The sequence below is a fragment of the Ursus arctos genome, unplaced genomic scaffold, assembly GCF_023065955.2.
Source record: "Ursus arctos isolate Adak ecotype North America unplaced genomic scaffold, UrsArc2.0 scaffold_24, whole genome shotgun sequence".
In the NCBI taxonomy this organism is placed as follows: domain Eukaryota; kingdom Metazoa; phylum Chordata; class Mammalia; order Carnivora; family Ursidae; genus Ursus; species Ursus arctos.
The window spans coordinates 32,190,614-32,218,021 of NW_026622919.1; the positions used below are offsets into that span (position 1 = coordinate 32,190,614).

General features: G+C 45.2%; 1 protein-coding gene and 1 pseudogene across 3 annotated transcripts in view; one reads left to right on the forward strand and one right to left on the reverse strand.

Annotated features, from left to right (window-relative positions):
- Window positions 1–27,195, forward strand: part of YPEL2 (yippee like 2) — a 61,467-nt gene extending 34,272 nt beyond the window's left edge. For all 3 annotated transcript variants that reach the window (XM_026517468.4, XM_044390801.3, XM_048223760.2), the window contains 3 exons: window positions 17,650–17,693; window positions 18,657–18,765; window positions 22,421–27,195. In XM_026517468.4, coding sequence (XP_026373253.1) covers window positions 17,650–17,693; window positions 18,657–18,765; window positions 22,421–22,510 — 243 coding nt within the window. In that variant the 3' untranslated portion in view covers window positions 22,511–27,195. The remainder of the gene's footprint in view (window positions 1–17,649; window positions 17,694–18,656; window positions 18,766–22,420) is intronic.
- On the reverse strand, window positions 12,560–16,730 carry LOC113269169 (glyceraldehyde-3-phosphate dehydrogenase-like; annotated as a pseudogene).
- Window positions 27,196–27,408: the final 213 nt, after the last annotated feature.

Genomic DNA, 27,408 nt, shown 5'->3' on the forward strand with positions numbered 1-27,408 from the left:
AGAAACCCAGCCCTCCTGCTCTCTTGGTGCTTCTCAGGCTGTATGCCTGGCTCTGAAATCTCCAGGTAACCCTCTATTCCTGGGGTTTCGAACTTGCACCAAATATGGCACCCTGTGGTCTCTGGTTTTTTGTTGTTGTTTTTGTTTTTAAGAATTTATTTATTTATTTGAGAGAGAGTGCATGCACAAGCCGGGGAGGGGGGGGGAGTGGCATGCAGAGGGAGAAGCAGACTCCCCGCTGAGCAAGGAGCCCAATGCAGGGATGGGACTCCATACCAAGAGAAAGAAAGAAATGTTGAACGCCTGGGTGGCTTAAGCATCCGAGGGATGGGACTCGATCCCAGAACCCTGGGATCATGACCTGAGCTGAAGGCAGATGCTTAATCTACTGAGCTACCCAGGCACCCCTGTTTTTTTGTTTTTTTGAACAGGGTTTTTTGAGCCATAGAGCCATGGCAAATGGGAGGGGATGGAGAAAGAGCATAGGTGATTCTCAGCAGCGGCAGAAGAAGAGTTATTCTTTCTTAAGCTGTTTACTGATTAGCTCCTTTTGCTCCTGAAACCAGAAAGAAGAGGCACTCAAGAGTCAGCAGGGCTCAGAAGCCCTAATTAATTTGTGGTCCAACTGGGTCAGGGAGAGTGACCCTATGCAGTGGCTTTTTTTTTTTTTTCTTTCTTTCAGGGACATGTGTGCTCCAGCTCAGTAGAGCAGAGTTCCACAGCGCTGGGGGGAGGGATTCCACCCTGGGAGTTAGATCTCCTGTGAAACACATGTCTGCCTATTCAGTCCCTTCCTCCCTGACCCTCTGGCTGGGCTCCTGCTGGTGTTCAGTTGCCCCAAATACTCAGTCTCTTATTTCACATCGTCAGGCAAAGATCCCACAGCCAAGGTGCCCTTTCAGCTTAGCTTTCCCATTGGCTGCTCTCTGACAGATAAGCTCCTAAGAGGAGGGAAGAGGGAGGGTAGAGAGGTGGGTAAAACCTGGAGCAGACCCCTTTGTCCCTTTGTCATGCGGCATAATGGGTCCTGCAGCTCCCCAGTGTCGTGTTTGATGGGGCAGGCCTGGGGTGGTGATGGCTAGCCATCCAGCCTCTGTCTGTTATTGGTAGATGGGACTTCACTTGGCAGAGGCACAATTGTACATATGCTTAGACTTTACGTTAGGGCGGAAATTGGAGGCTAAAAGTTTTTAAGTGTCAAGAGACCAGGAAACTGTGTGTTTGATGTGTGGGCTGGGAGAATGCCGGGGCTCCTGAGCCAGGCTCTGTTTCTGCATGATCCTCCATGGCCTTGCCTGACACGCTGTCTGTCCAGACCTTGCAGACGTGTTTCAGTCCTTGGGCTGGCTGGAACTGAGACGTGAGTGCTGCTACTGGTCAGGAGGGGGAAGAAGCCAGCGGACAAAATGTTCCTGGGCCTGGATGACCAGCCTCGGCACAGACCGAGTCCCTGGGAGCTGAGATGAAACCTTTCCTCTTTCTTTAGCCAGCCCCTATCTTGAGTAACAGATGAGTTACTTCCAGATGAGCTGGTTTTAATTTACCTTTTTGAAGAGATGCACTTGAAATAAAAATGAGCAGGAAGTTTGCACGGTTAGCTTTGCCTGGCTCACTGCTATAGGGAATGAACATGTACTCCTAGACTTGCACGTCTTCTCTCTTCCCGGTCGTCTGCAACAAGTCCCTGGAACCCGCGTGCAGGGATTATTACGTTATGTGGAGTTAGTTGATATTTCAGACAGTCAGGAAATTTCCTCAAGATGAGGTCCTCAGCTGTGGCCTCCAAACACAACCCTGCAGGTAGGTGCCAGCATGCTAGAACCCAAGAGTGGGGCATGGATGGATAAGTTGGTCTTGAGTATCCAGAGACTGTTTTAAAATGTGTACAGAAAGGTAGCAATTAAATGTTTGTCTTGGAATAAGCCTGGCCTCTGCATTCTCCCAGGAGCCCTCGCCTAGGGAAGATGATTAAAAATAGATCTGAGTAGCACTTCCTGCTTGGCAGATGGCTGATAGCAAATGCTAGAGCTTGCAGCTGACCTTTCCTTTCTGAAATCTGCTCCGTGTTTCCATGATGCTAATCGAGTCCCTCTCTAGACCTAATCAAAGAGCTGGCTGCAAAAAAACAAGGTTTGCTGTCCTGGCTGGGCTCAGTTCATGGAGCAACTTGAAAGTGCTGGAATTTGCATGGAAACACCCACTCTGTGGTCCAACTGGCTGGTCCTTGTTTAAAAACTAACAAGTTCTGCTTTCAAATTTGCTGCCCGGTGCTGTTAAGGATCCCACACCCTCTCCACCCCCATCAGTAGGGAAAAATTAGTGGAAAGGGGAGTGGTAAGAATGCCCTGTGTTAGATATGTGCACAATAGACAATGCTTACACTCAGCCAAAAGAGAGGCAGGGATTTCTTGAGACTTGGCTTCCAGGAGTGGTTCTGTCCCCATCAGCTGTTGTCTTTCCTCACTTATGAAACGCAGATAATACTTGAGACAATGCCCTGAGGTGGTATCAGACTATGGAGGACACAAGATAGAGTTGCAAACATCTAGGGACCACTGCTGAGTTCTCATGGAGTTTTTAGCCTCTCCTAGGAAGGAGATGGGGATGGAGATGGTCTTGCTGACACTGTGCTAAGTGCTCTTATTTTTCAGTGGGAAAGCCCCCCTCCTACCTCTATCAGCAACCCTAGAACGTTTTCATCCTCTTCAGTTCCATCTGCATTCTCAAAACTCTTTTCACATCCATAATGTGTCACAGTGGTATACATGGTTTGATAACATATTTTGTGTATTTTAGTCCTGTTTTCTAGTTAGCTAAATTATAAGCACCTTCAGGGCAGAGCTGGCTTGCTATGTTCTTGGTGCCCAGCAAAGTCTGGGACATAGCTGCTCATTAGGTAGTTTTTGACTTGTAATTATGGAGGCACAGTATTCCTCATTATGATATATCACAGGATTCTAAGCAACACCCTTAGTATTGGACATTTAGATTTACCCCCAGTTTTTGAATCGTAGACTACATTCATGTGACACAAAACTGTTTTGCTGGGGAAATGATTTTCCAATGCTTGATATTTCACAATGTGCCTGGGGCTTTTGTGTTGGCCAGGGAAGAAGGTTGAGCACCAGAATATGTGAAAAGGATTTAAGTCTCTGTCTTCAGGATGAGAGTCCTAAAATAGGAATTGTCAGATAAGATAGGCCAGCTGATGAACAGAAAAGACTTTTTATGCAGATAAACAGGAAGTTTAAAAACATGAGAGAAGAGGTCTAACTCTGAGTCAGAAATGCTGGTTTAATGTGTGAGGCGTTTACTCTCTTGAGAACGTGGACTCACAGAATGTTCACCCTTGGAAGAGACCTTACTCAACCCCCTCCTTTCACAGATGATGCAACTCCCGGTTCAGAGGATCAGGGATCTGCCCAAGGACATCATGCTGTTGGAGGCAGACGATCTAGCCTTGTCTGGCAGGGGTGGGAGTGAGTGAGCTGGTTATTCTGACCCGGTCATGTTCTGTTTCTAGAAGGAGTACCTGGAATCACCAGTGCCCAGCTTTTGCACTTTGGCAAGCACCTTATCCTCATTTATACGCTCTTGTCTCCTTCATAAGAGCCTTTTGGCTGTGACTTCTTCAAGCCCCACCATGGCCCTCTTAAATAACGTTGCCTCTTCCTTCATTACTATTTCTTATAACTCTACTCCTAAGCCCAGTCCCTTGGGTGGGGGCGGTGGTGTATGAACATAGGGGTTAAATGTAGCTGTATGCTACTGTGCTCACTGGAGGAAAGCCTGATGCTGGATAGCGTCCTCAGTGGGGAGGAACACGTTAGTTAACATACTGTAGTGTGTGCCACCTGAAATCCAGTTGTTTAAGGCCCTGTGCTATGATGAGCATTTCCAGGAGAGCAAAGTGTTGAAGGTGTTTCGAGAACACCTAATAGGAAATGAAAAATGAAGTTTAGAAGATAGTGGTAAACTTGGTAAGGGTACAGCCAGGCCACATACAGAAATTGGAAGGAAGTTGTGGGGGAGTGCCGCCATTTACGAAAGCCTGTCTGTGCCAGCCGCTTTACTTTCTGTGAGGTGGGTATTGCGATCCCATTTGGCAGGTGAGGAACTTGAGGCCAGAGGGGCGAACATACCCAAGAGCACATGGTAGAGAAAGTCTTACAACTGGGAATTGAATCTGGTTCAGATTCTTCCATAATTCTTCCATCATACCAAGCTTACTAACCTGGGAGGAGTTCCCCCAGTACAAGGAAACCTTGATGTGAGCAAGATACAGCTTTAAAGCTATCACTGGAAGTGTTATTTGGCACTGGAGGATATAAAGAATGGGACATTCAGGGAGCTCTCAGGAGACAGAGTTCAGCTCATACAAGGAATTTTTGTAGAGTCAGAGCGACTGGAAGTAGAATGGGGCTCCTGGGGAGGTAGCAAGTTCCCTATCCCTGGAAGAGGTTTGGTAGAAACGTGGATAAGAGCCATGTATCTGATGAGTGGCTGATCTGTGGAGATCCTTCAAATCCCAATAGTCTCTGAAATGAAAGCTGGACAAACTTGTATGTATGTCTTGTTTTGTCTTGAGATCCTCTGCTGTACCCAGACTGTAATCCACTCTATGAGATTCCTGCAGACTGCAGTTAGTTAAGTCTGTCTTTCTTTTTTAACTAACTCCCCAAGCATTTTTCTGGATTCTCTGCTCATTCTTTGCCATGACGACCAGGTGCTAGAGAAGGGATTTTAAGGGGCTTCTTTGCTTTTAATTACTTTTTTCCAGAGGTTGTGAAATGAGAATCATTCATTCAGGAGTGAGCTGGGAAGGCTGTTTTCAGGCTGGGTAGCAGAGAACATTCCTTTGGTGGTCTTCAGTCAGCGTTAAGCATTGCAGGTTTACAAATTTAATTTTTACCTCTTCACTCAAGAGCGGCCAAGCTCTGGTGAAGCAGTTCACCTAGCACAACTCACAGGAATTTAATTGGTAGACCAGAATTGTAATTCATTAATTTACAGTGGAACAGATATTCCTGAAAGCTTGGACTGTGTGTTGTCTTCCTTGAAGGTAAACCCACTTGAGTGAGAGAATTAAATTTAGGCAGTTGCTAAGTAAATATGGAATCAGAGCAGAGGAAGTTGAATAGCCTAAGAGATTTTCATCAATTCTGACAGCTTGATCCATCCTTCTTCATCAAAAAGACAGATTTTCCAGGTGAACACACTCTAGAAAAATCTTGGGACTTGGAGTCAAAAGCTATAGATTTATGTCCTGACCTTGACTTACAAGCTATGTGAAACTGGGAAAGTCACTTGAACAGCTCTGGGTTTCGGTTTCCTCTGCTGTTTTAGAGATTGAATGAGTTAATGTTTGTGAAAGTGCTCTGTGTCCTCTGATGTCCTATATACATGTCAGTATTAGTCTAACTGTGTTAGGCTCCTTTCTCTTAGGGAGTCCCTTGGACAGCGTCCTTGGTACCCCATCTTCATTCTCCCCTTGACTAGTCTGTAGGTTTTGCCCACTGACATCAGATATCTTTTGTGGTATAAGGACAATTCATCTGCCAGTGTCCAGTTGGCTTTGGAAACAGAAGTGTAGGTTGAAACAGAAATCCAAGAAATTGGTATTTGTCCTTCCCAGGTATGTTAACTTGCATTATCTTTTTAATTTTAGCAGCTCGTAGTGAACTATTTTCAAGAACCTGGTGGTTTTAAGAGAAATTGAGTCCCATTATTTGAAGTCCCCTTGAAGTTTTAGTTTTATATTTGCACTAAATTGCAAAGGCCCCCGGTATTAATCACTGCCTGCCGTTACATTCTGATTCCTCTACTTCTACGCTCTTAACTCAGAAGCCAGTCTCCCTGAACAGACCTAGTGAGGGTGACATGTCCAGCTTTCTTCTGTAGAGGATGGGTCTTGTCTGATTACAGGAACTCCTGCTCTTTATCTTTTGGAAGAATGTGAGTTTTCTGGGCCTTTTCTATGGAGAGCAAGGAGCGCAAGGAGCAAATGCAGGATGTTGGGCTGCCAGCATCTGTTTTCCCACTGGCTGCGTGTTTACATTGCCATCTACTGTCCTGACCCTTTGCCACAAACTGGGGAATCTTATCTGCTCTTGGTTCAATAGAGAACAGGCCCACGGCCCCAAACCACATCTGAGGCTCTTAGAACAGCTGGGAGAGGTGTGGGAGAGGAGCTGTGGGGGTCTGAGGCTGTAGGGGGTTTGGAAGAGAGTCTGGGGAAGCTCTGGTAAGACAGCCCAGCCCTTCCAGGGTAGTCCCGCATCTCATTTTAAATCCGGAAGGCTCGTGGTGGTGAAAGGAAATAAACATTTATTAAGTGCTGTTTCATGAGCCAGGCACTGTGCGTTCATTGAACACAACATCCCTTTAGAACAGGTCCTTATGGAATAGGCGTTAGGTTCTCCCTTTTTTAGATGGGGCCCCGAGGCTCAGAAGGATGCAGTGACTCGTTCAAGGTTACACAGCTTGCTCCAAAGCCTGCATCCTTTCTACTGAACAGCTGGCAGACACAACAGCAAGGGAGTAGACTTTGCAGGCTCTTTCTCTGTTCCGTTCTCAGTGTCCCTTCCATTTCTCTGGTCTAGGTCCATCCCTAAAAGCAGCCTGTTTTCATGCAGGTGCACAGGAAGGTGAAGTTGAATGGTCTGATCGTTAAGTGCCTTAGATCCCAGAATATCCCCCTTTAAGCAACAAAACCTGCCGCCCAGACTGCTCAGCACCTTTTGTTTTTGCCTTGGTTCCTGGCATCATTTGCATCATGTATGCTCCCATGCCCTTGGAATTTTATGACTCCACACAGCAGATATTTCCTTCTCGAGAGCCAGTCCCTTCTCAGCCCCTCCCTCCATCTGTTTAGGGAATGTGAGGGTGAACTGAGACCTATCAAAGCTCAAAGTCAGGGGACAAGGGCTGTAGGAGGCCATACTTCTGCCCCTAGGCAGCACACATGGCTTCCTAGTCCATCTCAAGGTTTCTAGACAGATCTGTGAAAGCTTTTTGTAATCCATAAACACACATAAATGGCTTTGTTCTTTCCTCATCTTTCCTAGTGACCCGTGTCCTCGTGTGGAAGTCCTACAAAGTCAGGAAATTCTTCCCTGATAATTAACCCAAGTCTCTCATTTCCATTTATGTCCATTTCCTCCTCCTCTTATTGCAGAGAAAATGGAAGAAATCCCCTTTACTCTTATTTTCCTCTTAGCTAAAGGTTTACTGGCTCTAAATTGCACTTGGGTTCTGATTCTGGAAGTTTTCATCATTTTCATTGTTCTTTATTATCTCCCTTCCCACCTTCTCCATATGCTTCCTCAAGGGTGAAGTCCAAACAGGATCCAGTATTACTTTGCATGGGTTTCAGTTCTTTGGAGTGGAGCCTGTGGCTTACCCTGACCCTAAATGGGAAACTCCACCAGGCCTGACCATGGATGGAGAAAAGAATGAGAAAGAAAAAAGGACTGACTGGGCCCTCCCCAGCAGAATGTCAAATCTGCTGAGGCAGGATGTTTAGCCAGCATCCTAAGGGCGGGGTTTTGCTAACCCTCCTTTGTATCTCTACCTAATACTTCTGCTGTCTTCTTGCTGAGATGGTGTATAATATAGTATATGGTGCCTTCAGCAAATACCTGGAGACAGAGAGTAGATTTGTGGGCAGGGGGGCTGGGGCAGGGTGTGGAAGATGACTGGTATAACGACATGAGATTTCTTCCGGAGAGTGGTAATGTTTTGGAATTACAGTGGTGATGATTGCACAACCTTATGACTGTATCAAGAGCCACTGAGCTGTATACTTCTAAGAGGATGACTTTTATGGTAATGCGAATTACATTTCAGTTAAAAAGAACTCAACTTTATGTTTGTACTAATAAGTTCTTTAATAGCTATATAATAAAAAGAAATTGTAACAACAACAAAATATATATAAAGCCTTGAAGTTTATGAAGCACTTTCTTTCATCACAGTATCTCCTTTATTTCTCATAGAAAGCTGGTGTGAGTACTGTTTTATTGTGCCCATTTTGCAGATTAGGAAATCAAGTCTCAGAGCAGTTCATTGGCTTTCTCAAGTTAGTAGTGTAGCTGGTACATGGCAAAGTCAGGACTCATACTCTGGCAATCTGCCTCTTTGAAGCCCGTGTAATTCACACTGCCTGTGGATGGTAGGTGGGAGAAGCAAGCACTAAGTGCTTTAAAGGATTCACAGAATATGACTGGAAAGGATCCTGGGGAGCTTCAGCCTCATCCCTCCATTTTTATGGAGATGTTGAGTTGCAAAGAGTGAAACACTTGCCCTTTGTTTTACTAGTAGGGAAAGGGGGAGATCAAAGTCACTGAAGAAAAGGATTTTGAAAACCCAGGTAGATTAGAATCAACCTTTTCATCTCTCTTTTCCAGGCTCCTAAAAGGGCCAAAGAGGAAAGAGAGGGAACTGGCCTTCCTTTTACTCTGGACTTCATTTACCTTGTTTTACTTATAATCCTCAAAACCCCTATAAATAGGCATGGTTTCCATCTACAGACACAAAAGATGACAAAGCTAAGAGAGGCTGAATATTTCTCCCAACGTCAGGTAGCTAATAAGTTGTAGTTGTAAAACCAGGATTTGCTCCTGATCTTCTGATGCCAAGGCTAGATCCTTTCATCATACACAGATAGGCACCTAGCTCCCAGATAGCACAGCTGGGTGGGCAGGTGGACATTGCTTCCCTCATCTCTCTGCACCTCCTGAGGCACATGCTCCATTAAAAATGGTTGACCTTTGGGCGCCTGGGAGTTGCAGTCTGTGAAGACTCATGCCTGAGTCTGCTCAAGGGCGTCAGACTCTCGGTTTTGGCTCAGGTTATGATCTCAGGGTTGTGAGATGGACCCCTGCTTCGGGTTCCATGCTGGGTGTGGAGCCTGCTTGGGATTCTGTCCTGCACCCTCTGCCTATCTCTCCCCCCTCTCCGCCCCCCCCCCCCCCGCTCCATCTCTCCCACCCCCTTTAAAAAAAAGAAAAAGGAAACGGTTGACCTTCCCAGTGAGAGTAGAGGGCCTAAGTTGGAGAGGCTCTGCTTCATGCTAGGAGGACCTCATGCCTGAGTCTGCTCAAGGGTGAGGACCTGTGCCTGTTCCGGGGGGGGGAGGAACCCACATGTTTGCTCTTTTGCCACCTCCCCCCTGAAAAGTATCCATTTTCAGTGGTCCTCCTACTTTTAAACGGAATTGTTGCCTTCAGACTTTCAAAGGGGCCAGAAATCAGTGGTTTTGGATACTAAACAGGAAACTCAAAGCCCTTTCCGTTCCTTTGAGCTGGCTGGAAGGGCTGGGCCTGGAACTATGACTTTCCTTTAAAGGACAGAAGAAAAGTGTTGTGTAATTTATTTAAAAAAAAAAAAAAAACAAACCAACAAAAAAACCTTTCCTGGAGTCCTGAACACCAGCCTTGGTTGATACACAACATGGAAAAGAGCGGTCTTGTTGCCTGGCAGTAATGACAGAAACAAATATGTCTGACAGTCTGTTTGGGATCTCCTGGTCTGAAATTCTGTTTGCTTCATTCTAATTGCTTCCTTAACTTCCTTTCAGTCTCCCCACCTTTGGTACCACCCTCACTCAAGGGAGTGCCAGCCTGTGCCTGGGTACGCCAGGCTGGGCCGGGCCCCACAGGATACAGTGACCCAGCCGGGGCTATTCTCGTCTGTGTCTCTTTGCAAGATGCCTGTTGTTCTCAGTGGCTGTTTTTCCCATCGTAAATGTTGCCTTGGCAGAGGCCCAGAGTGGAAGCCATGGTGGAAGAGCTTCCAGAGATCTGTCCCAGGAAATTCAGCAGGTCCTGAGAGCCAGGCTGAGCCAGCAGGTTCACCGTCACCCAGGAGCGTACCTGAGGAGACAGTGCCTCGGAGACAGCCCTTTGCAGAGTGTGGGCCTCGGCCAGCGCGCTTTCGTGGAACAGGCCTGGAGGACCCATAGTGGCCCTGGGCGGGACCTCTGGGCCTGGCTGGCATTTCTCTTCTCTGCCATGTGTCCTCCCCATCCCCTACTCTCTAGGAATTCTGGGCTATGCCAGTCTAGAGGAAATTACTTGTAGGCCCTGCCCGGAAGCAGACAGAAACACTCAGAGTGGTCTCCAAACTTTCAAAATCACATATTCCGACTAGTAAAATGTTTGAGTATATATTCCTAATATATGGTTACTTGTAAGTGGTTTACACGTACTGCTATGTAATATATACATTATAAAGATTTATTGAAAGAAATGATCAATAATTTAAAAGGGAGAAAGAACAATTATAAATTGGTTTCAAATCTTATTTATTGAAGGTATGTGATTTAATATGCTCTTTTAAAAAAATTACTGGCTTATCACTTTCTGATATAGTAATTCTGAGGTATGTCCTAATGAGAGTATGTTTCAGTACTTTAACAATTTCCCTTGCTGAAAAGTTCTTACGAAGAAAGGTAGATTCAAATGCAACATTAGCATGTTTGTGCCTATGAAAATCATGATCCCCATTTACCCAATTACACAAACGTTCTCGCGGGACTTTGCAGTTGGCTCTTTGTTCGGCATACTTTCGAGTAGATTAGGAAATTGTTTCCTAATTGTCTAAATACAGAAATACAGTGTACAGATGGGAGATTATAGAGATGGCTTATTTTAAAATTTTTATTGGATTTAAAATTAAAAAAAATTTACAAAGTAAAATTCACTCTCTGGTATACAGTCCTATGAGTTTTGATAAATACTTGGTCTTACAAGCACCCCCATAATGAAGATGACAGTTCTGTCTCCCCCGTCACTCCTTGCAGTCAAATTCTCCCCTTACCCATAACCTTTGGTAACCACTTACCTCAGCCTGATGCCTTTCAGATGCATGTTGGTATGTATCAACACGTGGTTACTACCATTATATGGGAGGTATCGTTTTATCCACTCACCAACGTTGTTTCCAGTTTGGGACAATTATGAATAAAGCTGCTGTAAAAACATTCTCCTGCAGGTTTTTACATGAACATAGGTTTTCGTTAAACTTGGGTAAATGAAACCCCCAAACTCCCGTCCAAAGTGGCTACACAGTTTTGGGGTGTATGAGGGAGTTCAAGTTGCTACACACTCTTGACAGCACTTGGCTTTGACAGCTTAAAAAATTTAACCATTCTAATAGGTGTGTGGTGATATCTCACTGTGCTGGGGTTTTCCCCCCCCACTTATGACTACCATTTTGTTATAAAGGATGCAACTCAGAAACAGCCAAATGGTAGAGATAGGTAGAGCAAAGGGTGAGGGTAGAGGGGAGGGTGGCGCCTTCCTGCCCTTTCAGGGCACAAAGCTCACTTTGATGTGTTCACCAACCTGAAAGTTCTCAGAATCTCATTGTTCCAGAGATTTTTGTTTTGTTTTGTTTTGTTTTGTTTTCACTTTTTATTTAAATTCAGTTGATTAACATATAATGTGATACTTGTTTCAGGGGTAGAGGTCAGTGATGCATCAGTCTTATGTAACACCCAGTGCCCATTACCTCACGTGCCCTCCTTAATGTCCATCACCCAGTTACCCTGTCCCCCTACCCCCTCCCCTCCAGCCACCCTCAGTTTGTTTCCTATGATTAAGAAGAGTCTCTTACGGTTTGTCCCTTTCTGGTTTTGTCTTGTTTCATTTTTCCCCTCCTTTCCCCTATGAGCCTATGTTTTGTTTCTTAAGTTCCATATATGAGTGAGATCATATGATAATTGTCTTTCTCTGACTATTTCGCTTAGCATAATACCCTCTAGTTCCATCCATGTTGTTTCACGTGGCAAGATTTCATTTTTTGATGGCCGCATAATATTCCATTGTATATGTATAGACCATATCTTCCCTATCCATTCATCTGTTGATGGACATCCGGGCTCTTTCCACAGTTTGGCTATTGTGGACATTAATACTATAAACGTTGGGGTGCAGGTGCTCTTTTGGATCACTACATTTGTATTTCTGGGGTAAATCCCTAGTAGTGCAATTGCTGGGTCATAGGGTAGCTTTATTTTCAACTTTTTGAGGAATCTCCATACTGTTTTCCAGCGTGGTTGCACCAGCTTGCATTCTCACCAACAATATAAGTATAGGAGGGTTCCTCTTTCTCTGCATCCTTGCCAACATCTGTCATTTCCTGACTTGTTAATTTTAGCCATTCTGACCCGTGTGAGGTGGTATCTCATTGTAGTTTTGATTTCATTGTGTCCTTAATTTGCTGAGCATCTTTTCATGTGATTATTTACCATCGATTTATCTTCGGTGAAGGCTGTTCAAATCTTTGGCTCATTTTATTTTTTATTTAAAAATGTTTTTGAGGTTTGTTTTGTTGGGGTTTTTTTTGGCTGGGTAGAAGTACACTTTATTGATGATACATGACAAGGTAGGGTTCCCCGAGTCCCTCCCCTTCTTCAGGGGGTCTAGGATGGAAACTGTCTAGAGGTCATGAGACTCCCAGTGTGTCAGGGGACAAGTTAGGGCAAGGACTTCCCAGCAGCCGAAGGCCTCTCTCTTCCTCTCGCTCTCCCTTGGGCTGGTGGTCCAGGGGGATTTTACTCCCCGGAGGCCATGTGGACCATAAGGTCCACCACCTGGTTGCTGTAGCCAAATTCATTGTCATACCAGGAAATTAGCTCAACACAGTGGTCATTGAGGGCAACGCCAGCCCCAGCATCAAAGGTATAAGGGGTATCACTGTTAAAGTCGCAAGGGACAACCTGGTTCTCACTGTAGCCCAGAATGCCCTTGAGGGGGCCCTCTGATGCCTGTTTCACCACCTTCTTGATGTCATCGTATTTGGCAGCTTTCTCCAGGCCACAGGTCTCAGATCCATGACTGACATGTTGCAGGTGGGGATAGGAAGTCCATGCCAATGAGCTTCCCATTCAGCTCAAGGATGACCTTGCCTACATTGATGGTGCCAGTAGAAGCAGGAATGATACTCTGGACAGCCCCTCAGCCATCACGCCACAGTTTCCCAGAAGGGCCGTCCACAGTCTTTGGTTGGCAGTGATGGCATGGACTGTGGTCATGAGTCCCTCCGCAATGCCAGAGTTGTCATGGATGATCTTGGCCAGAGGGACCAAGCAGTTGGTGGTGCAGGAGGCATTGCTGACAATCTTGAGGGGGTTGTCCTACTCCTCACGGTTCATGCCCATCAAAAACATAAGGCATCAGCAGAAAGTGGCAGAGATGATGACCCTCTTGGCCCCACCCTTCAGGTGAGCTCTGGCCTTCTCAGTGGTAGCAAAGACCCCAGTGGACTCCACAACATATTCAACACAGCATCACCCCATTTGATGTTGGAGGGATCTTGCTCTTGGAAAATGGAGATGAGTTTTCCATTCAAATTTCTTATTCTGAACCTTGAGTGTGCCGTTGAATTTGCCATGGGTGGAATCATACTGGAACATGCAGACCACGTAGTTGAGGTCAACGAAGGAGTCACTCATGGTGACAATATCCACTTTGCCAGAGTTGAAAGCAGCCCTGGTGACCAGGCACGGAATACGACTAAACCCATTTACTCTGACCTTCACCACTGTGTCTGGGGGATGTGGCTGGCACTACACCAAAAGATCTCATGTCTGTTTGAATGGGTTAGGAGCAGAGAGGCTCTTTCGCTCATTTTAAAATTGGGTTTTTGTTCCTTATTGTTGAATTTTGAGAGTTCTTTGTATATTTCAGGTACAAGTGCTTTGTCTATTATATGATTTCCAGATATTTTTTCCCAGGCTGTGGCTTAACTTTTCTCTTTGTTTTTCAGAGTAAGTTTGAAATTTTGATGAAGTTCAATTTAGTAGTCCTTTTCTTTTATAAAATGTTTCTGTGGCAGGATCTAAGAAATTTTTTCTAACACAAAGATTTCCACCTGCATTTTCTTCTAAATATCATTTGTTTTGAATCAATTTTTTGTACAGTCATATCAATTCTAAACTACAAAGATCATATAAAATGAATACATTGTCAGATACCAGGTCTCTCCATAGCATAAGTTCCTTTTGAAAAGAGGTTATATTCCCATTCCCTGTTAAAATGTCACCTATACTTTGAAGGGACAGATTTTGTGGTTTATTCTTTGGAAAATACTGCAGAATAAGAGTACCATACTACTGCCAGCTACTTCTTACAGCGAAGGCCAGAGAGTTTGGAATGCTCATCTTTTTACAAAAGAAAAATGTAGAACTTCTTTACGTTTTTAAATACTTTGAAGTAAATGAACCTCTTTGTGGTGTGCTGTCCTACACAAAAAATTGTAAGGATCCTACTGTTTAAATATCCTGTTTTTTAAGATTTTATTTATTTATTTTAGAGAGAGAGAGAGATAATGAGCAGGGGGAAGGAGCAGAAGGAGAGGTAGAGAGAGAATTCTCAAACACACTCCCCTCTGAGCACAGAGCCCACCTCGGAGCCTAATCTCAGGACCCTGAGATCATGTCTGGATCTGAACCGCCCAACCGACTGAGCCACCCAGGAGCCCCAAATATCCCCCCACCCTTTTTAAGATTAGTCTCATTATTGACATTCTGTTGCACAGAAACAGCAGTATTCACAATATGCTGAAAGTAGAGACTGAAGGGGACCACTATCACTGCTAGACGCACAGTGAGAGCCCCCCACTTCCTTCTAGATACCTGTGCACACATGACGCTAGCCCAGGGAAGATCCCTGTGGCAAATCTCTATGACTGTTTAGTGACACTTCTTTTAAAGATAAAAATAGAAAATAACAGAAAGAAAAGTAAAAATAGGTTAAAAATTCAGTGTTTTTTCCCTACCCTGATTGTCTTACATACCTTCTGGCCATTCCTCTATCCCGGAAAGTCTTACCGTGCTGCTGCTCAGCCTGCATTCCCAATTGTCTCTGGGTGTGGTAGATCTGTGTGTGTTTGGGAAGTAAATGCCTTGTCCTGTTATAAATGGTAGAGCTATGTTGCTTTGTGTTGTCACCTTCCTGTCTGCTTTCTTCTAGAATTTGTTTTCCCATAGCCACATTCTTCTAAGCTGCAAACTTGAAGTTCATAACAGGTGTTTCTTAGAAGATGATGCTCCCGGTTATCCATAATGTAGAACCAGGAATTACAAGAGAATGTAATTTTGGAGCTGTAAGGGGCTTGGGAGGTTGACTAGTCCAAATCCCTTATGAAAATCAGACCAAATATAAAGGAACTGTGGTAAATCCATAGAATGGAATACAACTCCGCAATAAAAAGGGAATGAGCTTTTTAAAAAAACAAAACCAAAACCAAAAAGATATTTATTTATTTGAGCGAAAGAGATGAGGGGGGAGAGAGGGATAAGCAGACTCCACGCTGAGCACGGAGCCCAACGCGGGGCTCGATCTCACGACCCTGAGATCATGACCCAAGTTGAAACCAAGAGTCAGAAGCTTAACCAACAGTGCTACCCAGGTGCCCCAGGGAATGAGCTTTTGATAAAATGCAACAACGTGGATGAATCTTGGAAGAATGATTGCTCTGTGAGAGAAGCCAGACAAAAAGCACTATGTACTATGTGATTTCATTTATAAAAAGCCGGAGAGTACAAGTGACAGTGACAGCAGTGGCTGCTGGTGGATGAGGAGGGAAGGGAAGGCAATAAGATGAAGAGGGACAAAAGGAAACTTTTGGGTGTCACGGTCTTGATTGTGGTGATGTTTTCACAGGTAGATACAAACAGTGCACTTTAAATAAGTACAGTTTATGACAACACTTACACATCAGTAAAGCCACCTAAAGAAATAAAGGAAATTAGGGGCAATTCCCCAGTGGAGTAACTATTTAATAAATGCCTACAGTGTGCCAGGTTCATGTGCTCTGGTCTAGGGGTTCAGAGAGCGGGAAGACTTGGCCTGTCCCTTCAGGGAGCTCACAGTCTAGTGAGGGAGTTAGAAAATAAACATAAATTAGATCCAGTATGTTCAGTGCTAAGAAAGAGGAACAGACAGGGGACAGGAGGAGTCCAGAACGTGGGTGCCAATGGGTGCCTCTTCCGGGGGAGGTCAGGGAAAGCCTTACGAAAGAGAGGAAGCTGAGCCAAGGCCTAGCATTGGTGAGGTGGACAAGCCTCCCCATCTGAGGGAACATCCTGGGCAAATGGGTGAAATGCAAGTTCCAGGAACTGTGGTGGTTTGGCCCAGCTAGAGCAAAGGACACCGTAGTGAGAGACCGCGGAGGTTGGTGAGGCCAGACGGTGAAGCCTTGGCTTCCTTGCAGTGCTAGGTGTCTTTCTGCTCCAGGGTTGAACTAACAGGTTGTCTAAGTCCACGGTCTGTGTCACAGGGACACTGTCTCTTCCAAACACTCGGCATAGACCTACAGGTTTTCAAGGCTGGGACACTCCTATTCCTGCTTATTCTAACCTGGACATTCTTACGTTCCCCCAGGAATGTTTCAAAACCCAAAGGAAAGAGCTGGTTTCAGTCTGAGCGGCTGCTGGGGAACATCTGCTTGCCCCTCGGAGCTCCACCTGGGCGCAAAGGCCTCTGGTGCATTTGTGTGTTGGAGGCAACCAACGATCCAGCTGCCCCAAAGGCAGTTTTTCCACAAGTCAGAAATTTTGCCTTTCTTTCTGGCTGGCGGCACTGATCCCTAAAGTCCTGTATTTCTGACAATGGCTGTCTGCTGTGCAGTGATCTGTGTCCTGTCTGGTTCTCTCTTACCCTCTGGTCCTCTGTTAACCAGTCACCACTGGATTTCTCCAGCCACTGAGTAACAGAGGTCATGGGAGAGTCCCTTATTTATTTGTTTGTTTTTAGAGTGGTTTTCAGAGAACACCAGGATGTTTGGTTCAGAGTACGATTCACATTAAAAATGCAGGCAGCAAAGCAGAACACGGATGGCTCATGTCAGGCAGACATTTCAGTGTAACCAGAGGAGGGAAACACGGCGAGGGCCTGTGTTAATGGAAGTCGAAGCCAAACTGCATAGCAAGCTTTGGCTCACGTTTCTCCTGTTCCCTGCCACCCTTCAGCCGGAAGAGAGCAGCTCATATTTAAGCTAGAATTTAAAATGGGATTGCTGCTTAATGAGCATTCCTGTGATCTAGAGATCAAGTTGCTTACACCTCAGGAGAGCTCCCATGCTCCCATCGAGGAGGATTGTTACTGCGGGGCACTTAGGATCTACAAGAAGTGAGAAGTGTAGGTTTGGTGGTTTATTCTTTCTTGCCTTGGGGATTCTTTGCCATCTTCTCAGGGTTGGACCAAGAGGGCAAGCAAAGTGCTCACACTGGTTTCCCTAACCAGCACGAGGAAAGCTGTGGCCCCCACAGATGCCTGAAATCAAGTGGGTCCAGCAAAGGCCGGTGTGGATTATCTTGGGTGGGTTAAAAAAACAGACGGTGTCAGGAGGGAAGAAGTTTTCAATGATACTGTGGAGTTTGGTTTTTCTATCTCCTCACCTGGGCTGGTGAAAACAGTCCAAGTGTGGGCCGGCCCAAGCTCTGTAGCTCTGTTTATTCTCTCCTCTTGTCCTCCCCCGTGCTAGCTGCCAGCTTGACTATTAAATGGCTCAGGGCCTTTTTCTTTTTTTTTTCTCTGTGTCAATCCTTGGAAGGTCATGATTATTGCGATGTGGGACTGGTTTCCCGAACGGGTGGGTGAAATGGATATCTAACTATCGATTTGTTTTCTTGCATTTCAGTCGTTTCAAGGAAGTCAAGGACGAGCATACCTCTTTAACTCAGTGTGAGTGTCTCTGGTAATCCCTGGTTTGGTGCAAATTTTATCCGGGGGGAGGGGGGTGGGAGCACCACTCAGTGGTCATTCAACAATGGCCCCTACCCCTCTTCAACAATAAAAGCCCTACGAAACTTTACTCTCCACAGTAGATAGCCAATTATCTTTGGGAATTTTGGGGGGGGGGCAGCATCTTTGGCTAAAAATAATACATTTACTACCCACAGTAGGCACATCAGAGGGCTGTAGCCTCATAGGGAAGAAGTTGAAGTTCTTCTGAGAGCCTCATCGTGGAGGCTTCATAACCAGATCTAAGATGAGTCATCCGGGAAGAGAGAGGAGGTCGAGCAAAAGACACAGAGATCGCAACAGGAGCAGCGGCTGGAGGAAAAGGCCCCGTTAGTAACGAGCCTTCCCCACTACAGTCGTGGCCTATAGGGCTCTCATTTATAGCCTATCCCCTGGGAAAGGAAGGTGATGCTCGCACAAGTGTGATGAAGTGTGAGAAGGGCAATGGTGCATGTTGAGCTGGAGATAACACAGGGCTCGTTCAGTCTTGTAATCAGGACAAGACTCTGTGGATGTCATGTTTGACATCTTCGGCTGCATTTCGTCCTCAGTAAGCTCTGAGCTGAGGACCCGTGCTGATGGCTGTGGCCATCAGTTGGTCCCCTTAGGTTACAAGATTAGAAGCATTAGTTAGAAACCTTCCAAGCAAAGTCTCAACCATAAAGACTGTTTTTCATAGACTCAGTCAGAACTTGCAGATCTCACATGCATTTCAATGGAGGTGTTTCCACATGGCTACCTTTTAGGGGCTGTTATCACTTTGGGTCATAAACAACGCCGTTCTCAGCGTTGGCTTCCCGTGAGGTGTCCGTGCTCAGTTATTTTCTCGCTGCAAGCTCAGCTTGAGCGACCGAGGATGAATGTGTGACTAACTACCCATTCTCTCTCTGTCCCTTGGCACAGAGTTAATGTGGGCTGCGGGCCCGCAGAAGAGCGAGTGTTGCTAACAGGACTCCATGCAGTCGCAGACATTTACTGTGAAAACTGCAAAACCACGCTGGGCTGGAAATATGTGAGTACTGAAGAGTCTGGTCAGTGGCGAGAGGGTGGTGAAGGGAGTAGCTGAGAGCCTTGTGCTGGAAGATTGCTTTCTTCTCCTGGCTTCCTGTGACCTTGCGGGATTATCTTAGTCCAGGAACAGGCAGCTGGACCCGAAGAGCAGTTCCTGGCACACTCCTATCTGCCACGTTCATTCTTCTCTTTTCTCTGACAGTCCCCTTCTCCTCCTCGTTCCTTTGCACCTGCCCTGAAACAGCTAAACACGCACACACACATACACACCTGCTTTACAGTTTAATAATAGTAATAATAGCACATAACATTTCCACAAACCTACTGTGTTCCAGGCCTATATTATTTTATTTGATCTTCACAGCATCCTTAGAAGGTAGGTCATATTTTATTCCCTATTTTATGGATGAGGAAACGGAGAGGCATAGGGAGGTGAATAGTACATCCGATGTTACCTAGCCATTACATGGCCAAACCAGGATATAGGCATCCAGGAGTCTCACTGCTGAGCGCATGCACTCTGCTCCAATGAATGTCTCTGAAACATCTCTCAGGTCCTAGGCCCTGTGCTAGGCACCATCAAACATGTTAATGTCCACTGTTAGATATAGTCACGGCTGGACTCTCCCTCCTGTTCATTCATTCGTTCCTTCGCTGTTTAACTCAACAGACAGAGCGAGCAATCCTTCTCCAGGGTGAAAATAAACTTTTGTTGTTATTGCTGGTAGATATATTTATTATTGGCAGATATTTTCACGTGCTTTTTTCTGCCTGGTCATGGTGGGGATATTGAAAAACGAGTCTTACTGTCTCTGGGAAGACAGTTTATTCCATGTAAAATGCCATAAATTCCCTGTCCTGTCAGTTGCCCTGGGTCAGTGTGGGGCTGGCTCATACGGCCTGTGGTTAGTTAGCTGTTAATTAGCTTCGGAAGAGCCCCGAGGAGTCGTCCCAACTGCCCGCAGAGTCAAAATGACGTGCCAGTGTAGGTTTGTTGATTGTGACAAATACACCACTCTGCAGGGCTCCGGGAATGGGGGAGGCTGTGCGTTATGTGGGAGCAGAGAGTACAGGGGAAACCTCCTTGCCTTCTGCTCCTTTTTGCTGTGAACCTAAAACTGCTCTAAAAATACGAAGAAGTCTGTTTAAATAAAAAAGACGTTGAGCAGAAGCCCGACATGAAAGTATGATTCCATTTAACCGAAGTTCAAAAACGTGCAAATCGTAACTGCCACAGGTGGGGTCTGCTACAGAGCAGCCTTGCCTTTAGATCCCATCTTTCACACCTCCCTTGAAATGTTCAGAATTAGAAGGAAACACCCTACGTGGCGTGTTTCATGATGCCAAGATGGTCACAGATCCCTATGGTTTCCCTGATTGCTTCTTGTGGGAAAAACTAGCCTTGGCCTGTTTTCCCCTGTATGGCTGGTGGCCCCCTCTGGGTGATCTGGGGGCCACAGTTCTGGTTTTGATTATTCAGAAATGTTCTGGCCTTTGTTTCCCCAACCTCTTGCTCATCTTACTCCCTTGACGATGTGCAGGATTACAGAGAGAAGGTAATTCTGAGTTCGTTGGTTTTGCTCCTTCAGGTAAAATGATTCACGCCTTTGACAAAGGTTTATTTAAAGCCTTTGTGTTGGGTACAAAGTAAACTTGATCTAATACTTGCCCTTGGGGGCGTTTACAGTCATGATATCAGGGAGGAAAGCTACAGGGAAACAGACAAAACAGCTTGACGGGCATAGTGATATGCACAGGACAGTAGAGAAACACCATCTCCCCCAAATATTTATTGATTACCTCTCAAGTCTCAGGCCAGTGCTCCAATCTTTCATTCCATTATTTCTTCTGACCTTCACAGTAATCCTGTGAAGTACTTTTAATTATCCCAGTTTTGTAAATGGAAACTTTGCAGTTGTAAACGCAAGTGGTTAAGTGATGCTTCTGGGGCCAGGGTTCAGTCTGGGGTGTTTCTGCAGATTCCAGAGATAGTGTTCTGTCCACTGGAGTCCAGTTAGGACATTTTGCAGGTGCCCTTTGGCTTGGGGCTTGGGGGCTGTTGAATTTTTTTTTCTCTTGGCTTTTTTTGTTTGTTTGTTTAATAGGGATATATTCTTACTTTCCTAGTTTTCTTTTTACCTCCCTGCTATCGTGAACACACTACCACCACGGAACAATAGGTCTTATTCTCAAACCACATTCCTCTGTTGCGTACACACACACACACACACACACACACACACACACACACGGAGCTGAGGAATAATGAAATGTCAGGGAAATGACTGCTGAGTCCACAGCTCTTGCGTGTGTGTGATATGTTTGCACATTCTCGCTCAGTGCCCCTCCCCTCACCTCTCCCCTCTCCACTTTGTGGAATGATTCCTCTCTCAGCAAGAGGCTCAAGTGTGAGCTCTTGTTCGGAGACCCAAATCCCCGGAGCTCTAGGAACAGAAGACAGAGTTCATACAAATGCTGCCCAGAACCTACAGGCAGGAGGGTTGAGTTGCTTACTGAGTTGGAAGACTCAGAAAAAGAGCTGATGTCCGTGCTTCTGCACATCGAGCCCAGACGTCTAATGACTGTGATGACCAGTGTTTTTCATATAATAAACCAAGATGTTCTTATACATCTGCGTCGGGGGATAAAATACCCTTTGAGCCTATACCTATACAGGGCTGTTTCCCCCCGTGGGGCTTATTAGCCTGCAAGCCCACCCACAGTGTTGTAAATTTAGGATGGTAATCTGCCAGGTGGTTTCTACTGCATTTTCTCTCTGGAGGCCTGGCAGCTGGGTGGGGCGTGAGGGCTGCCAGGTTCTTCAGCCTGGAGTTCGTGTAGCTCCTTTCTCCCTGGAGAAAGGCAATGAAGGAAAAACAGACTTAACACACCTGACATAGAAACAGCAAGATAAATAAGAGACCTGTTTGGCCCCACAATGCTTTGTTCTGTCCCTGAGTGTCTTTTCTCTAAGTGTAACAAAGTAAAGTTGAGGATTATGCCATAGAAACTTCATGGATACATCCATAGAGCACATTTCTGGTTAGCATTCGAAACCAAGTTCCCCTAAGATTTTTACATGCACACACAGTCACTCACTCACTCAACAGTTACTGAAGACCTGTTATCTGGCAAGCAGTCTTCTAGGCATGAGGGATACTGCAGTGAACAGAATAAATGAAAACCTCTGCCTGCCATGAAATTCGTGTTGTGGTGGTGCGAGCCAGTAGGCACAATAGATGTGCAGCTTGTACTGTGTGTTTGAAAATGGTAAGTGCCATGGAGAAGAATGAAGCAGGGAGAGGGAGTTCTGGGGTGGAAGTTGTGCTTTTAAAATAGAATAGTAGGGAAAGACCTTACGAAGGTGGTGACATTTGGGCAAAGCCTTAAATGAGCAGAGATCCTGAAGAAATTCTATTGTAAATATTGAGAAGAATGTTTAGAATATTTAAATTGCAAAATATTGAAACTCTGTTGTAAATATTGAGGAAGTCCTGGTGCTGCCTCAGAGCCGGACTCAGTGAAGGGGATGCGGCGTGTCTGAGTGGCGGGAATTCTCTCAGCCCAGGTGAAGCTGGTCCTGATCGCTCCATGGCTACAAGTCACCTACTTGCTTTGGTCATTCAGTGTCTTTTCTCTTCCTTTGTGTCTCCTAGGAACATGCCTTTGAAAGCAGCCAGAAATATAAAGAAGGCAAATACATCATTGAGCTAGCACACATGATCAAGGATAATGGCTGGGACTGATCGGAGGGTATCCGCCTAACCCAGTGTCCACGTGAATGCCATCCAACCGAACATTCTACCCAAGCGCGAGAGAGTGACTGACCGCTTGGTTCCATCCATTTAGGGGCCTTGCCATCTGGGGCATTCTCCCACCCTGACACCGTCTTTCTGGGGACCGGCCTCTAAATCGCTGTCTCTCTGTCTCTTTGCTTTGTATCTGTTTGTGAGTTGATCCTGGCTTCTCTCTCTGTTCTAGTGTTGGCGGAAAACAAAACAACAAAAGGAACAGATGCCTGACCGCATGGCGGCAGCCCACCTTGATAAGGGCCCTAGGGCCCACGTAAGAGTTGCCTGATAGCCTCTTGTCAGGAAAGCAGTGGCACAGCACGGGGGTGTGAGGAAGAGGGGAAGGGGGAGCCTTGAGGGTCCCAGGGGTGGGCAGGGGATGGGCCATTAAGAGGTAGGAACAAAATTGTGCTGCTTCTGGAGTCCTGGTAACTTAGGCTTGAAATAATCAACTTGTCTAAAAGGACAAAGAGAAAAAAAAAATACCTCATGACTGCATTCTATCTGATCAGAAGCTTCTGTTCCTGACACCGACCATGCCAGGTTAGCATGTGAGTGCAAGAACTGGCCCTAACTCTAGGGGGGTCAGGGTCCTGGTTCTGGGTTGAGTTGGGGGTGTCGTGGAAGCAGAGAGTGAAAAGCCCAGGTGGTTTTGATAACTCTGATGCCTCACTGCTCCTTCAGGTAATCTTTGCCTCTTCAGCCACCGTAGGTGAGAAGAGGGGGATTGCCATTTGCAATGGGTGCAAGATCCAAACATCCCAAAGGCTTTGGCCGCCAACCAACTAAAATCAGTAATTGAGGAGGACAGGGAACAAAGGGGGCGGTAGTTGGGGAGCTCCTGCAGAAATGGCTCAGATACTGGGCCAGAAAAAATAAAAAGTAGAAGCAGTTAGCAATTCTGACTGTCTAACCTTTTTTCTTGACCCTTAGTAAGAGAAGAGCCTTGTGGCAAGGAAGGGGGTGGGGTGGGGCAGTGCTGGGAATAGTTTAGATTTGAACCATTACAGGTTAGTGCATCTTTCCCCTTTGGTATATGCAGTGGCTTCAGTGAGAGCAGCAATTCTTTGTACATAGAGTTTTGGGTGTTTTTCTCCAGTTCTATCATTGTAGATTGTGGAAAACAAAGTCCCAAGGCTTCAAGCTTAGTGATAACCTGGCCGGTAGATTCCTCATGCCCCTACCTGTTCTCCTTGGACTTGAATGCTTTGTGTGGAGAGAAATGGTCAGAGTGATCCAGCAGCGGGGAGGGCCTAGATATGATTTCCGACATCAAGTTACAAATTCCAATATTAGCCCCTGCCTCCCATCTCGCAAACCAAACCAAAGTTCAGAGAACAAATCCTTAATAAGGCTCATGAAAGAAAGGAGTTTGTTACAGTTACCCAGCACTGTGAAGTGTATTCTCCCAGCAGTTCAGCCAGTACACGGTGCACGACCGAAACTCATTTCACTGAGTTAACTTTATTGCTTAGACCGAAAATGTAATTAATGTTAAGATATATGCCGATTATGTTAGGTAATTCTCAGCATCTCATTCTCTAAGTAGGCTGATCCTATAGGAAAATTCACCTTAAAGGTCATAGAAGAGTTCGTTTGTAGAGGTAAAAATCTGTAAAATTTGATTCATCAGGATTCAAGCAGCCAACCAGGGACATTTCCAGAATTCAGACAAATTCCCGTAGGGAGGGAGTCCATGGTGGAAATGCCTTTTCATGTGTCTGTGGGCTGATGCAGGGGGGACCTGAGCTAGGCGTGGTCCTGCCCTGGACAGTGACGGACGCAGGACTGAGGAGAAGCTGGGTGGCTCCAGGTTTAGCAGTAGACCGCTTTTGTAACACAAAAGGATTCTTAGATATTGAATCTTGTTTCCAGAGGCTTTTTACCACATTTTTTGGTACTTTAGCAACCCTGGGAGATTAAGTGCTCCCCACATTACTAAAAAGCAGACAGGTTCAGAAGAAGTATTTCATTTCCACTCCCAGAGAAAAAGCTCTTCTGGCTCCGCGGGCCAAGATCTCAATAAAAAGCATTTTCAACTTTCACATTCCTAAGCTGGCTTCCCAGCACAGAGATCCTAGATCCCCGATTCTGTCTGCCCTGAAGGTAGCGGCCTTCACTTAGAGATTTTGATTAGTCCCTTTGCTCAGGGAATGTCCTGGCTGTTGATACTCCTTTCCATAGAAAGAAAATGGGGGTTAAGCACGGGTAGGTGTTTTGTCTTTGAGACTGAAAATGGAGTGTGCTGACATAGAAACCAGACACGGGGTGCCCTAGAATTTTCAAGGGGCAGAGGAGACCAATGTGCCACTGTTCTTCCTTGGGGATGAGACCTCTGACTGTTGCATGGATCAGAGCAGGCTCCAGTTAGACCCAGGTTCTGGTTTTTTGGTTTTTTTGTTTTTGTTTTTGTTTCCAGTTCTTTACCCATTGAGCATCCAATGGGTGTGTGGCACCGTACTTGGTGCAAAAGATCTGAGTAGAATGTTGGTTTTTCCATAACTACAGGGGAAAAAAAAACAAAAACTCATTAGGCTTTCCCTTTGTGTCAATGAAACCAAAAGTGCTTCTTATAACTTAGCTCCATTCGTGGCTTGTCTACCTAACACCTAGCGGTATTGGAGAGACTGCAGCTGAGTGATGGAGACACATCAACTCATGGCCTCAGTCAGTTCCTTCTTTAATTTCCTCACCAAATTATTGACTCAGAGCATAACCAAAGACCTCATCCATTCACCCCTGGCGAGTTCAGGGAATTGGAGTTCGACGGTAAAGCCTAGGCAGGGAGCAGGGAGTAGAGCGGGATGCAGGAAGAAGTGAGAAAGGGAAGGCATGAAGTTCTATACCTCAGCCAGCAGCTGGCTTCATTTGCAACCGAAGTCCAGCTGGCAGACTCTCTAGGTCCGTCTCCCCTGTGCTGTCCTAGGTCATGTGGCCTCGGTGGCCCTGGATTACACCCAGACCCCAGGATGTTAGTCTCAGGCTGCTGATGGGTTGATTTGACCTGAATCAAATACAGCCAGACCTGATGCCCACAGACTGTCCGCTGGGCCTGACGGAGTGCTGCCCCGACTCCGAGACAGCACGATCATGGAGATCGGAGAGAGTAAATCTTGACTGGTGGGTCAGTGTGTGAAAAAGAGGTGTCCCCTTTATAAAAAGATTTTCAAGTGGATATATATATATGAAAAAAAAGTTGCTTGTGAAATATACTTTTGTAAATAATATTTAATTTTTTAAATAATATATTTGGTGCTGTTTTCTCAGATCCCCTGAGAGCACTTTTTATTTTCATTTTTAAATTCTATGGTTTCCTCTGCATTTCTTGAAGTATATTTTAAGGGAAACGGTGATCACCAATATACTCTTTTAAAAAAAAAAAGGTCTGTATCACTTTAGTCTGGATAGAGGCAATAAAGCAATGGCTCTCTGCATTTTTTTCCCCAACGGAACAGACTCTGCAGTACATTACCAGGTTGATAATTGAAATATTTTCTTGCACCAATACTAGCTAGAAAAGAAAATAAATAAAATCAGATTTAGTAACAACTTAGTGATTCCTCGTTGGAAGAATTTCCAACAAATCGGAATCTTGTTTTTAATGCGTGTGCGTGCGTGTATGCCTGCGTGTGTGTGTGTGTGTGTGTATGTGTGTGTGTGTGTGTAAAAAGCACTTTGGACCGTGCCTCCTTTTTTCTTTTTTTATTGGGGACACTATACCTACAGTTTACACCTTGGGCACATAAGGCTTTCTTCTCTTTCTCTCTGGTTGTTTTGTTTCTGAGTGGACCAACAGCACAAACCATGAGGAATTTATTTTTCTGAGCGTGGAGCTATTGCTACTTTGCTCCTTTTTCTTTGTGTGCTCAACTTTCCCAGATTGTAAAGGAAATCTGTTGTTTGTGAAGATCAAGCAGAGTCAAGTCTGTGTGTTTCTGAGATGTGCGTGTGCTCCTTACGTACCCCAGGGTCTAGTTGTGGTAGAAGCCACATCGTTCGCTGGTTTGGGTTGAAAGCACATCAGTAAAATAATACACATACCTTGTAGGTAAATAGTTTATTTTATTTTAAGGTCAGATTGCCTCAGGTTCAGGAGAGGCTGGGAAATCAACTCTTGAACACAATCAACTTAGATATTTTAACAAAGAGTCTGCCTCGAGTGAGAAAACATGCTAGTGGTTAAGGTAGAGGAAAGAGATGTTTTATTTCCTTAAGCAAAATACAGTCATGAAATCTGCCAGCAGTGAAAGGTAAAGCCAAGAAGAAACAAGCTATTCCCATCACCAACTTCGATCTGCCTGTATGTTTTTATATAACATTTGGTGAAAGTGAGAGTCGGTTCCCTTTTCCAACCTGCAGAGACGATCTTTCAATACGGAATCTGTCTATTTATGCTTGTGTTTACAAACTGTGTTTGTTGGGTTTGGGTTTTGTTATTTTCCCTATCTTTTTTTTGTGTGTGTGTGACATTTTTCAGGTCACTTTGCTTCAATAACAAAGATAATTATTTTCAAATAATTTGTCTTCACCTTTTCCTCTATTTGTACATAGCGATTCAGTATTAGAGAAAAGTGCATTGTTTCTGTCATATTTCCAATCTGTGTTGGTGCTCATTTGAGAAAATAAAGTTTTCAAATATTCGTCGGAGGGCTCATCTGTCTTAATTGACCTAGCATGTTTTATCTTGACTTTTAACATTGAAAGTAACTGAAAGCCTGTAGGAGGTCATCTGTCTAACCCCGTTCACAGAGCTCAACTGAGACCCTGCGATCCTGCGGGGTTGTTTGCTCCAAGGACAGGTGGCCAATTAATGAATAAAAATCAGGTCTCCTGCTTATCTGGAAATGCTTCTC